Source organism: Anser cygnoides, chromosome 1 (assembly GCF_040182565.1).
Source record: "Anser cygnoides isolate HZ-2024a breed goose chromosome 1, Taihu_goose_T2T_genome, whole genome shotgun sequence".
NCBI classification, from domain to species: domain Eukaryota; kingdom Metazoa; phylum Chordata; class Aves; order Anseriformes; family Anatidae; genus Anser; species Anser cygnoides.
In genome coordinates, this window is record NC_089873.1 from 10,334,877 (window position 1) to 10,349,399 (window position 14,523).

The 14,523-nt window shown below is 37.8% G+C and overlaps 1 protein-coding gene across 5 annotated transcripts in view; it reads left to right on the top strand.

Annotated features, from left to right (window-relative positions):
* Window positions 1-7,121, top strand: part of PCLO (piccolo presynaptic cytomatrix protein) — a 370,143-nt gene extending 363,022 nt beyond the window's left edge. For all 5 annotated transcript variants that reach the window (XM_048062703.2, XM_013180418.3, XM_048062702.2 and 2 more), the window contains one exon: window positions 2,022-7,121. In XM_048062703.2, the coding sequence (XP_047918660.2) occupies window positions 2,022-2,162 (141 nt within the window). In that variant the 3' untranslated portion in view covers window positions 2,163-7,121. The remainder of the gene's footprint in view (window positions 1-2,021) is intronic.
* Window positions 7,122-14,523: the final 7,402 nt, after the last annotated feature.

A 14,523-nucleotide genomic window follows, 5' to 3' on the forward strand; every position in this document is an offset into this window, starting at 1 on the left:
GCAGATCAACACTCCCGCCCAACTTGGTGTTGTTTGCAAACTTACTGAGGGTGCACTTGACCTCTACATTCAGATAACTGATAAAGATATTAAAGAGAATTGGCCTCAGTACTGAGCTCTGGGGGATGCCACTTGTGACCAGCTGCCAACTCTATCTACTTCCATTCACTACAACACTTTTGACCCAGCCACCCAGTCAGTTTTTATCCAGTGAAATGAATGCCCATCCGAGCCATGAGCAGCCAGTTTCTTCAGGAGAATACTGTGGGAAATAGTGCCAAATACTTTACTGAAGTCTAGGTAGACAACACCCACAGACTTTCCCTTGTCCACTAGGTGGGTCACCTTGTCACAAAAAGAGATCAGGTTAGTCAAGCAGGAACTCCCTTTCATAAACCCATGCTGACTAGGCCTGATCACCTGTTTCTCACAGAATCACAAAATCATTTAGGTTGGAAGAGACCTCCAGGATCACCTAGTCCAACCTCTGACCTAACACTAGCAAGTCCTCCACTAAACCATAACACTAAACTCTACGTCTAAACATCTTTTAAAGACCTCCAGGGATGGTGACTCAACCACTTCCCTGGGCAGCCCATTCCAGTGCCTAACAACCCTTTCCGTAAAGAAGTTTTTCCTAATATCCAAACTAAACCTCCCCTGGCGCAACTTTAGCCCATTCCCCCTCATCCTATCACTGGGCACGTGGGAGAATAGACCAATCCCCACCTCACTACAGCCTCCTTTAAGGTACCTGTATAGAGCGATAAGGTCACCCCGAGCCTCCTCTTCTCCAGGCTAAACAAGCCCAGCTCCCTCAGCCTCTCCTCGTAAGACTTGTTTTCCAGACCCCTCACCAGCATCGTTGCCCTTCTCTGGACACACTCGAGCACCTCGATGTCCTCCCCAAACTGGACTGGGACAAAGGGGCCCAAAACTGAACACAATACTAGAGGTGCAGCCTCACCAGAGCCGGGTACAGGGGGACAATCACTTCCCTAGTCCTGCAGGCCACACTGTTTCTGTTTTCCCGTATGTACAATGTAACGGCACTCAAGATGATCTGCTTCATGACCTTCCCTGACACTGAGGTCAGACTGACAGGCTTGTAGTTCCCCTGTAGAGAAGATGGCTGTTGATTGTATGACATTAAACTGCTTAGCTGGAAAAAATGGTGCCTGAATGATAATCTGGGAGGGTCTTGAACACCCCGTCTGCATAGCTCACACAAGTTCCCTGGTCTAATACTTTCCCTTCCCACTCTGTGTGGCTGATGCATCATGTAATCAATACTGTGGCTCTCAGCAGAGACACAGAATCATAGAACTCAGAATCATAGAGTCATAGAAAGGCTTGGGTTGAAAGGGACCTTAAAAATCATTTAGTTCCACACAACCCACACCTGCCATGGACAGGGATGCCACCCACTAGATCAGGTTGCCCAGGGCCTCATCCAACCTGGTCTTGAACACCTCCAGGCATGGGGCATCAACAACTTTGCTGGGCATCCCTGCACACAGCAGGGATGAGATTCCAGAGCAACTCTAAGTTTTAGTTTAGACATCTTACTCACATCAGAAGCCAAAACTCTGGACTTTCTCACACTCTATTCTGTTTTGAGTTATAGTTTATATATAACGCACCCTCTAACATCCATGACTTTAAAAGGGATGGTACAATGGCTGCAAAAAGCTTTAACCTGTAACTTAATACTTGACCTCATATTTGTCTTTGGCAACCAGCAAATGAACAAATTGCTCACTAAAGTTAAAGACTGTCATCTTCTAGTTGCTACATCCCATGACAATAAAACAGAAGAAGGGGAAAGTCCAATTTTCATTGGGTTTCCTTTCTGTTGGGAAGTTGACTGTACACGAAACGTTGTTGTCAGTGTTTGTATCCTCTTCTGTGGTACCAAAACAGAGCTTAGTATTTCTGAATCTTTCATGTTTGCCAACAAATACAGCATGTTACTATGCACACTAATAACCATATATTTTTAATTATTATTATTTTCCCAGATTCTGCTTGTCTCCAATGGAGGGAAGTTTATGAAAAAGACACTGATTGGGGAAGCTTATATCTGGCTTGACAAAGTGGATCTAAGGAAAAGAATAGTAAACTGGCACAAACTGTTGGTCAGCTCTACACAAGCACACTGAGCAGAGCTGTCTGCTTGGGGCACAAAACCTTCAGTGTCTGCTATAAACAGCATCACTCCAAGACTATAGTTTGATATCATTGTATTTAGCTAGTCTTTCAGAATACAAAGTAGAAAAGAGCAGTCTCTGGGCTACATAGCACACTTAAATGAGGGCTAGTACACTTGTTTTGCTGTAAGAGACAGCAAAGTAAAAAACAAAAACAACAACAACAACAACAAAAACTGAGCCCAGAAGCTAAAGTGAGGCTGTTTGAAATGAAGACTGCTATGAGGGCTCTCTGTTGTTGGACTCTTTGTGAAGAGAGTAACTGTGAAGGAAATAATGAAGGCTGGAAGGCAGGTGTTAATGTAGAGTTCAGCTGCAGCTGGAGGTAGTGTGATGGAAAGAGCAGTCTGGTTTTCTGTGCAACCAGAAGGAGATCATTTTATGCAAAAGCACCTGGGGTGACTGACTTTCCAAATCTCACTTATCAGAAGTGCAAACTTGTTCCTCTGCACTTAGGATCTCTGATAATTTGCTGTAGTGAGATTATGCCACTTGACACAAACTGCTAGGTGTTTGTAAGAGTGGTAATGTTATTTTATGTTCCTTCTTTCCTTCTTTCTTTTTCCTTTAAGTACTATGTTGTGGAGAATTAGACCCAATTGTTTCATATGTTTCTGTGTATTAATGGATATAAACCGCTGTCCTAGAATGTAAAGGAAAAAACTATACTAATGGTCTATAATTTGGGATGTGGTTTTAAAAAGAAATGTCAAGATGTAAAATGCAATACATCAGGAAGAAAAAAATCTTGTTTTGATGTCAGTGTCACCGTACTTCACCTTCCCAGCAGCTTTAACAAAGTTTGGAATTGAGGAGATTTAAGCACTGGGGACTAGCACAACTATTTCAAGTAGTTCTTCTATTTTTCAGCAATCAGTCTTATTCCAAACCTGTGCAGAGATAATGAACTCTAGACTATCCTGTAGGCACTTTGGAGCAGTAGACCCACTGTGCTCTGTAACAACATTGCCTCAAATCTAAGGAAAGGGATACAAGGACAGTTACTGCCTGGAGGCTCTTGCATTAAGGAGAGTTGAGAATATCCTCTTACTATCTCAGGTGCATATCTGAGTACTGAGTTATGAAAGAAGTAAATAGGAAGGTAACTTGCAACACTTAAGACTACCAACACTTCCACAGTCAAAGTCCCGTTTTCAGGGGTTTGCAACTGAGCAGTTAGCTCTCTTTGGACAAAAACTATTGCATGGGATGGTTTAGTCTATGTGTTACATTTTCCTTCTTACTATTTCTGGAGAAGAAAGGAGAGCTTTTTTCTTCCATTCCTGAAAGTGTAGCATTTTTTTTAAAAAGCAAGGTTCAATATAGTATTATCCCCCTCGTTACTCAGAAGTCAGTTAATATTTCACAGTTCATTAGAAAGTGGTTTCCCTTGAAATATTACCTCATGACCTTTGCATATTTAAAAAGAAAATTACCTAAATTCTGCACTTCAGACTTTTGTTTTTCTTGACCAATAAGGACATTTCACAAATCATTTAATGTTTGTCTTCACATGTCTTCTGAATATCATTATATGTAGCACACTTCCACAGGTTGTACAAGACCAATTGAAAATATTATTTTGGAAAATAATATATGCTTAAAAAAGCGAAAAATAAGGCTCAACTCATTCAGAAGCTGGACTGGCCATGAAAAAGCCACACTAATTAGTCTGGAGACACTTCCCACATGCAGTTTTTGATTTATATTTACCAACTTAAAATAACAGCATCAAAAAGGAAGATGAGAAGAAACAGAAAAAAAATAAGGATACACACCAAGAAAACTGCCATTAACTTGTTCATAACCTTCTGGTAGCCTGCTTGACTTGCAAGCAGAACAGTCTTATCTAAATCTTATGTGATAACTTAAAAACACAACATCACTGATAGTGGAAGTGGGATGTGTGCTTTGATGTTGAATTTTATGCTTTCACCAATATATGTATACCCTACCTCTCATATATTTTAAAACAGTCATCTGGAGTTATTGTAAACATCCTACATGTTTTGATGTTGTGTATGTTTTTATAAGATGATAAATACTTAAACGAAAAAAAATCCCCAATCAAACCAAAAAATCATATGTGGATATATTTGATGTGTTGCTCTTTTGGTGGGTTATTTTGCATTCCTGATGGCTATAGTGTGGGATATTTTTTTTTGTTTGCTTTTTTTTGCTTTAAAAAAAAAACAGTCCAGTTTCAATTACTGTGTGAAGTACAAGCCATGAAGTGTGCAATTTTGTACAAACTGCTGGTAATTTTGTTCTTGCTAAGATTTATTATAAAGACAGCAAGTCATGCTGGTAGTTGCTATGGAGATTTCCAGCAGGAACGAGCACTATCTCGCTGCCTTACTGGGAAGCCTGTAATCATCACTCTTAATTGAGAAAGCAGACAGGCATGCTTTGCTCTCACACACATACAAATGTGGCCAATATTTTTATAATGTAGTTGTGTTGGTTGGTATAGCTGTGGCTGTATGGAACAACTACCTTTGCCTGCTAATCAGCTGTCAGCAACTGGTTTAATTCAAGCATTATTAATTCTATGAAAAATACACAAAATGTTGCTGGATTTTGAAATGGTAGTTTTGGATTCCCATCATGAAAAGCAAAGAGTAGAGTTTGTCAGGAATGAGACACTGTCTCAGCCAGATGCAGCAAGGATAGGGCTCTTTTGATGTCACATAGGACAGGCTAGTGACAGACCTGGGCCCATACACTCTCTCTTTTTTGAGGCAGCATCATTCAGAGGTCAGAGGATGCTTCCAAAGTGTGCCAAGTTCCTTTTTTTGACCAAATTTCTAGGTTGTACTGGAATCACACTATGCAACACAGATTCATGTTTGAATGCTTTTTTTCCTTTTTTTCTTGTTTTATGAATGAAGTCAGGAAAAACTCTCTTGTGACAACGTTTTTTAAAAAAATTATCAAACAAGGACTATTAGTATTTTTTTACTTTTTTGTATATATCTTAGTATATTTTTTTCACTTTTTTTCTCATTATTTTTTGTTTCTGTTATCTGGCCAAAAATGCTTAGATGTGGCAAGAGCTTCTATCATTTCTGAGTGATTGATTATTAATGAGTTCACACATTTCTACAGTTGCTTCAAAGATGCATGTTGCAGGGAGGCAATAGCAAAGGTATTTAAACTTTTTTATTCACAAATCTGCTGAGTCGACAGAGATTGAAGCTGCTTCTTTGTTCAAGCCCTTGTATAGTGGAAACAAATGAAAAATGAGCAGAAGCACAGTGTGTGTGTTTACAAATGACAGGGATTTCTAATGTTATCATTATTATTGTGCATACAATAAGCAGCAAACAAACACTTTTTTTTTTTCCAGGTTAAAACTAGACATGAGAGTTTCTATGATGAATGTTGAGCTAGTTCTTTATCATTACACTCTAAAGGGATAGTATCCAGGGGCAATGAGTGCTGCTTCTTTATTATTACCCACATTTTTACATTGCATGGATCTAGTGTGGAAGAAACAAAAACCCAATCCAAACCAGCTAAAGTCAATAACAATTGTTCTGTTGACTTAAACTGGCTTTATATCAAGACCTATGAAATATTTGAGTTATTTTTCTGGATGCTGGGTGTTTGCATGGTTAGGCTGTGGGATATGGTAGCTGGTAACCAGCTGATATTGATTCTTACTTTGAGGATGATGATGAAGAAAAAGAAGACATCTATTCTATTGTACGCTAGTGTGTGCCCAATAGAGATTATTTAATTAGGATTTAGTTTCATGGAGATATCATAAAGATGTTAATAGTATTTTTTTAAATTATTATTTGAATCATAACTGACACTATTTTTAAGTACTTTATTTTCATTGCTACAATGCTGAATGTCCCAGATTCCATTATTTGAGTATATATCTAGATATGTACATACCTATGTGAATAACAGAGAAAATTTGCATTTGTGTGAGTGTAACTTATAAAGGTAATGAAACAGAGAGGAAATTTAGTGTAAGTATCCATCTACATTATATTTAAACCCTATTCCTCCATGCCTTGTGAATTTTTGATACACCTGGCATGTAGGATCTGTTGCTCTTTAAGAATACATGCTGCCTTTAGAAGGAAAACAGATGGAATAGGCAAATCCGGATACTCTCTCTTTAAGTCATAAAAAGCATTTTGATGTTTTCTACGTTTTGGTTTATTATTTTAAAAATATTAATAAGCAGATATGCTGATGAGCTCAAAAGTTATATTATATATAGATATCCATAACTCAAAATAGGAGATTTGAGAGAAAGCTGTTTTCTTAATTTGTTACCCTGTAAATAAGTACACATTTTTGTAAAACTATCTGAGTTTAAATTATTAGCTCCATCTGACATCCAAGCATGTGAATGTGTCCTTATTTGATTGTATCTTATAGATGTTCAGTGATGTGCTCAGGTGCTCAACAATGGCTGACTAGCGCGTGTGCTGTCATGCTACGGACAATGTGTACAGCATACCCAATGTTTAAAAAAAATCCAAAAACACACACAAAAAATCACAAAAACACACAAAAAAAAAGATTAGTCCTTGAAGAAATGTAATGTTTCCACAGTGAATGTTGCATGCATAGATGGCAGTTTGTTAACATTCATTTTGTTTTTAATTTTCTTTATTTTTTATTTTGCTTCCAAATTCATCAGACAAAAACAAAAAAAAACCAATGAATTAAAAAAAAAACAGGCTTGTTCTAAAGGTTGTAAAAACTGAAACAAAAGCAGTATGAGAATTGTACAAAAATGCTTGTAAATCTGTCTCAGTTTTCACTTTATGTATAAATCCATGTCATGTTTTTGTGATTGTATACAAGATGTATCTTGAGAAATTATGCAAATTGTGCTGTATAAAGGCTGTTACTTCAGTCTGACAAATAAATATTTAAAATATCTGTTTTGGTTTATTTTCTCTAATTAACATAAAAACCTATTTTGCTGATTGAAATTTCCCGTTTGCTGACTACAATATTGTTATCATAATGCTGCACACACTACCTGTATTCATCTGCTGTTCCTATTTTAGCACCAGCTCACCTCCCAGGGTAACTGCACCTCCACTAGTGTCCCACATTTCATTTTTAAATAAGGAATGGTTAGTTCTTCAAATCCTTTCTGCAAACATGTCAGAACCACATGCAGCTTTTTGATATCTTCACCCAGCTTCACCTGTGGCTTCCTGTACAGAGAACAAATAAATGTACTGATATCAGCACAGTTACAGGAATATACAGAGTTTTGCCTCCTCACTGAGAAGAAAAGGTGAATTGAAAATGTGGCCTAACTCTGCACATTTTATGTACCCAGGTAGTATTAAAGGTAGTATTGGCTACCTCCTTCTGAGGAAACATTCATGGCTATGACCAACACTTAACCCCACACTGTGGAAATGCTTAGAAAAAAATTCTGACACGCTTAGAACTTCACAAGACAGAAAGATAGTTGAAATTAGCTGCCATGGAAGCTGTAAGTTCAGTTGAATGTAGCTCCAGCTTTCTGTAGCTTACAGAAAGAAAATTCAAATATCCTTTCATACACACATGGAGAATGATTAAATAATATGCTTCTTTTAAAATAATTAATAATGTTTAAAAAAGAATATATGTTTGTTCAGTTAAAGCACACAGAAAAGTGCAGAGAATTAATGAAATAATATTTTCTCACAGTTCTATTGCAGGGTTTAAGCTAGCAGCTATGCATGGTATGTGATGGAAAATGGGGAATCAGGCAATTCATGGAATATTTTTTTAAATACAGGTTGAAATCAAAGCTTGTGTTGAGAGAAGTCACTGAAAAATATAGAGATTCATACTGGTGTTCTGGTCCTTAAAACAGTTCCTCCATTCTCAAATACTGAAATCAAATATCACATTGATACTGAGTTCATAGCATGATAAATAACAGTCTCATGCTACAAATTGTGGTAACTGAGAGGCCGGGCTGCCCCCTCGCAGCATTGCCCAGCATTGCAACTACATTTCACAGACTGATTTCACATTGCTAGAACTGCTTGAAGAGCGACTTGCAGCTTTTTATTTTTTATTTTTTATTTTTTAAATCAAAGTAAGTCTTACTTGTTCCCATCTCTTACAATGCAGTCACATATCAAAGACATCTGCTTCTCTATTCAGTCCACCTTTATTTTCATTGTTTTCCCTTTAGGGCTTTGTTCTTAAGCTCTCTCTTTTAATAGGTTTTACAGATTTGTCCACTCAACACAATTTTGATTCACATGTATTAGTAACTCATACATGTCTAAGCATAAGAACTTGTTCACTTATACTTACAAATTATTAAAACAGTCCCCAGAAACAAAGACCTCCAGGCACATTATCCTGACCAAGAATCCCTGTGTACTTTGGGAGGTCTCTGCAAGGCTTTTCTTTCCAGGGACCTAAGAACTTGAGGCCTAGCAGTTCTTACTGCCCCCCAGCAATGCCAACTTGTGAAACAGTGTCCAACCCACCAGAATTCTGCAAATTCTTTAATTTTCTGCTTCCTTAGGGAGGAACTCTCAGTGTCTCTAACAAGATCATGACAGCAAATATATTTTCATGTTCATCTGTAGATGTGAATTAGGAAATTCCTTCATTCCCTTTCCTGGGAGATTTTCCTGACAACCTTATGCAGAAAGAGCACCATGCATTTCTTGTAACCCTGCTTTACAAGGACTCAAAGTTCCACAAATTTTATGTCTAACCTACTGGCCATTAAAGATATTTATGAATTCAGGTCATAAAATAACCACAATAATGTAATAAAAAGTATTATCAGAGATTTCTCCAGATCTGTGACACCAGCATTTACCACTTTTAAGCAGAAAAATAAATCTAAACAACTAAATATATAGGGGTAGTTGGCTGATTTATCTATATCAGTGTAGCTAAAATGGTATGAGAGTTTGCAGATTAGGACTAAGACACTGGAGGACCAAGAGAAGAAGGCTAATTTCTAGTTTGGACAGGCTCACTTTTGGACAGGCTGTTTGGACATTTTACTGTGGTTACCATTTTAGAGTGGCTACTTCTCTGGCTCTTCTGAAGGATCTAGTATTGCTTGGTCCCACAGCAATCCACTTACTGTGTCAAGATTTTTAAGTGATATGTCAGATAAACTTTTTAGCACATGTGAAATATACAAAATGAAACCTTTTTCAGCATGGACTGTCAAATCTCAGAAAGTCCATGGTATCAGAATTTCAGTGTCCACAAGTGTGATAAAGACCAAAGGCACAGCCAGGAAAGTTGGGGCTGCAGAAAATATACTGGTCGGTAGGGTCTTTACTGTTCAGAGAGGTCTTGACAGTCAGGAGAAATGGACAGTGTGAATAGCATGCCCTTATAATAAAGAAAGTTAACAGTATAATAGGATGTATTATCATGAATGCAAACAGCAGGTCCCAAAGGTGTTATTTAGCACCTGTGATAATTGACTGTATTGTGTGTAGGTTTAGGCTTTCCAGCAGAAGACATTGGTGTCCCTGAGTAAGGCCAATGGACTCTTCTTGGAAATACACAGCAATAGGACAAGAGTCACCAAAAACAAGTTGCCATGAGAAATTCTGTTCAGGTATTTGGAAAAAAAAAAAAATAATCACAGTGAGGGTAATCAAATGCTAGAAGAGACTCCCCACGGAGGTAGTCTCTCTTTGGACATATTCAAAACAGGTAAACAAGTCCCTTAATACATGTGGACTTGCTTTGAGCAAGGAGTAGGGAGTTCGACTAGATGGCCTGTCACTGTCCCTTTCAAACCAAACTACTCTCTATGGCTCCAGAGTTAACATAATGGAAAGAAATTACATCATTCTATTATCACTTAATTTTTCGATTATTCTGAAAGAAGGACAGTGTCTCTGGCTTCACGGATGTCGGACTCAACAATATACGTTATATTTTAGTAAGATTAATCACCAGGGTTTATTTGTTCTTGTGAAATGAAGTGCTTCTGTACAAAGAAAGTAAACAGTGTTTTTAGCAGCAGGGCAATCCCATTTCTCTTGAGTGAAACTCACTGTTGACCAATATAAATTTTTCATGTCAAAGAACTACCTATCATATTCAGTCAGATATTATCAGATATTATCTGATATTATCATATCCCAGGGTACATCAAGCGCAGCATTACTAGCTGGTTGAGGGAAATGATTGTCCCACTCTATTCTGCAATTGTGCAGCCTCACCTCAAGTATTATGTGCAGTCTGGGGTACCACAGTATAGGAAAGACATAAAACTATTACAGAGCATCCAAAAGATATCTGCAAAGATGGTGAAGGGTTCAGGGGGTGATAAGTATGAGCAGTAGCTGCAGTCACTTGGATTGTTCGGCCTAGTGAAGAGGAGACTGAGGGGAGGCCTCATGGCGGTCTACAGCTTCCTCATAAGGGCAGTGGAGGGGCAGGAGCTGAGCTCTGGTCTCTGCGGACAGCGACAGGACCCAAGAGAATGGCATAGAGCTGGGACAGGGGAGGGTCAGGCTGGGTGTTAGGAAAAGGTTCTACACCGAGAGGGTTGTTGGGCACTGGAACGGGCTCCCTAGCAAAGTGGTCACAGCGCTGAGCCTGCCAGAATTCAAGAAGCGTTTGGACAACACTCTCAGACATATTATCTGATTTTTGGGTGGTCCTCTGTGGAGCCAGGAGTTGGACTTAATGATCCTTGTGGATGTCTTCCAACCCAGAATATTCTATGATTCTATGATTCTACAAAACCTGTTTGCTAAAATGCCTGTGCTAGCTGCAATACAAAAATGTACACCAGTTTTAAAGTTAACTACTCTACCATTGGCCTTTCATTTTTCTGGTCAATTGGGAAAAGAATAGAAAGTAATGAGGTGAGACACAATCAGGAGAAGAAATATGTTTTACCTGACTCATGAATACCAAAACTATATATGCTTTCCCACTGGCTGCAATGGTGGCCCAAATGCTCCATCTGTACTTGTAAATACAGCAGGGACAGGAGTCACCCTTCTCGTTGTAAGCTAACTGTGATGAATTGAAAAACAAGTAACTCACAAAATCAGCTGTTGAGAGCAGTCTTTGACATCAGGTGTGTGTGTGCCACTTGATAGGTCAGACCTATGTCAAGGGATGTGCTAGTAAAAAAACGATATGGACAGTTGCCAGCCCACACTCCAGCCTCTATCCTGTGGGTTTTATCTGATTTTGAAGAGGTAGCCAAGTTCTATAGGTGGCATGGATCCACAAACAAGCAAAAGAAGGGAAAACAGCAAACTCAAAAGAGCTGAATATTGATGGGCTGGGCGGTGGAATCACTAGCCTGCATAGTTCTGGGAAATTTACCTCTTGGATATTCGGCTGCTCAGTGTCTCAGCTTCAAAGGGATTATTTACACAAAAAATATTTGAACAAGAAGGACATCAGAATCATGGTTTTCTTGGTCTGCTCTGAACTACAGCACTATGAAATTTAGTCTTAAACACAGCTGCCCTATTTTGCTATGCATTTAGTCCATTGCCTTACCAAGATCTGAAGTCAAAACAAAAACTCTCCTTAGACTAATCTTCTCTTCAAAGTCTTAGTGCCAGGAATACCAGGTACAAAAAAAAAAAAAAAAAAAAAGGTACAACAGAACTTCTCCTACTCACTAGGAAAGAAGAGACCTTCAGAAATTACAATTTGTTTTACAAATAATTTAGTTGCTGAAATATTTGTGCCTCAAATACAGAGGCACTAATCTCATTTTTTCCAAACTAACTCTCTTTGTTGTGTGCCAGAATAGGGTCAGGCTTCAGTGCAGGACTTTAGCAGGGAAAAGACACACAGATCCTTGTTGCTGCATGGCACTACATCTCTACTCTTTTTACACATCTTTCTAGCACAAGAAGCTCTACAACAAACAAACAAACAAAAAGACAGAGGGACAAGACAATCACCTATAAGTGGGATGCAAAACTCAGGCAGGCAAAGAAGGGCTCAAATACTGTGTTGAAAGTGGAAGAGGAGTAGTCCAGGACCTAAAATGCCCGTTGTCCTCTTTCTATGAGAGGAGGTACAATACTTTAGCAGTGACAATAAGACAGCTAGTGGCATGATGTTCAGTACTCCAGACTTTTCTAAAAGTGGTCTGTCCACTAGATCATGATTCTATGTGCTCTTATTCACAGAAAGTCCTTGATTAATTTATTTCTAATTAACTGCTGGAAATACTATAATTCATTCTTAAATTAATTTCTGAGTTTATTACATCAAAATTTTCTTGAGAATAAAAAAAAGTGGTGGTTTGATTTAATAATTCGGGTCACCAATTCATCATATGAACATGAAAAATTCTATTAAATTGAGGATTTAAGGGATTCCCAGAGGATTTGGAAAAAACATTCACTGCTAATCCTACAAGTAGGAGCAACAATGACTACCACATCTCCCACTCAGCATCAGAAAATGACAGAGTACTGCTAATGCACAAAGATGTAAAGTCCTTCTCCAAATATGAGTTAAACACTAATTATTTTATGAAGTATAGCTAAAACAAATGCTATAAATATAAAGCAGGAAAGAACAAAAGACCATCCATGAGACGTTTTAATACTTTCCTCAAAGCAACAAATACTGTGTAGATAAAGGTGATAGAGAGCTGTTTCCGTAACTAATTCAAAATCAATTTTCTGAGACTTAAATTTTCATACTGTCATTTTGATACTTTTATGCTCCTAAAACATGTCATTGTTTGGGTCAAGGTCCTAGGAAGCTTAGAAATGGCTGCATATTTTTGAATATATAAAAGAATCACCCATTTTTTAGCCAGTTGCATTTGAAGACTTACCAAGAAAATCCAGGTGATTATAAAAGTATGCAAACTTTTTTTTTTTTCCATGCTTTCTACAGAAACTAGGGAAGTGCTATTCCTTTTCTTTTGCAGATGGAGAAATTGAGGCATAGGAAAGCCATAAGTCTCTTTTCAAGGCACTTCACTGTTTCATGACTTTCTCATATTTCTTCTGCAAATGATGGGCCTTATTCAGTCCTCTCCTCTAAGAGGAAATGAAATAATAGAAAACCTAATTTTAACACTATATTCTGAAAATCAAATTAATAAAAACTGGAATATTTGTTTGTTTCTAATGAGAGGAGGACAGAAAGGAAACTCCAACTAAGCACTTACATTGACAGAAAGCGCCTGGAGCTTGCATGCTGTCTTTGAAGCAGAGTCAGGCTGAAAACATCTGGGTAACTGCTCAGACCCCTTTTCAAGTCTCTGCTCTAATTGACAAAGATAATAACAGGTTCACTTTGGTCAATGGCTTTGAGAATTCAGACGAGCTTTTACAACCTGGAGGCATTTCATTCCTGCTTCATCCTGGGCATTCAGAAATTGGAATGAAAAGAAAAAGGCTACTTGAAAGCTAAGTTTTATTCTGAGAGTATTATATTCTGTTCTTAATCTCATCTAACATGATTTAAGGGCATGATAGAATCTCTCTTTTTTTTTTTTTTTTTTTTTTTTTTTTTTTTTTTTTTTTTAGTATATTATAGCTAGAGGGACACAGGCATGCAAACTTTTCAACAGCTTTCCTACCAGAGTTTATTTGATGTCATCTTATTTCAGGGAATATTGGTGGATTTTTGCACTGTTGCTCCACCGAGAGTTTTTTTCCCTCAAGTTCTGGGTATGTCAGACACAGACTGGAACTCCTCACCTGGTTCACACCTGGTCTCCCACATGCATGTGATGATGGTTCCTCACCTCTTTAGCTTACATTAACTTTATATTTTGGCACAGGAGAACAACACAGAGGCCTACATAGCAGGCATTTAAATTCAGGTAAGATAAATTCTGCTTTGGAAGTTGTAACTATTATCACAAAACTGCAAGCCAAAGGAACGCTGCAATATTAGGAGCAGCAGTTCTGCCTGGTAAGCAAACAAGAGCAATGAGATTTAATATGAATAAATCCTGTGCACAGTATGAAATCCTTTTTTCATGACAGATTGACTAATTGATATTATATGATATGCATCATGTTCATTCAGGAAAAGAATCCAGAGCTCCAGACTTATTTATTTAACATTTACTCACAAAGAAGGAACACCTAAGCTGTTCAGGACATTAAAGTAATATCAAGGTACCTGAAATGAATCTCTATTTTGTTGTTTTACCGAAAGGACAAGCTCTCTTTGATAAGTACTGTATATGTTTTCAATTATTTTTAACATATTTCAAGTCACATAGTATAGTAAAGAGGCAAAAAACATGCACAGTATGCACTCTAAAAGCTCAGAAATACAAAAATAATTTGTCATTCAAAAAATATATATATTTTGACTTGATCTT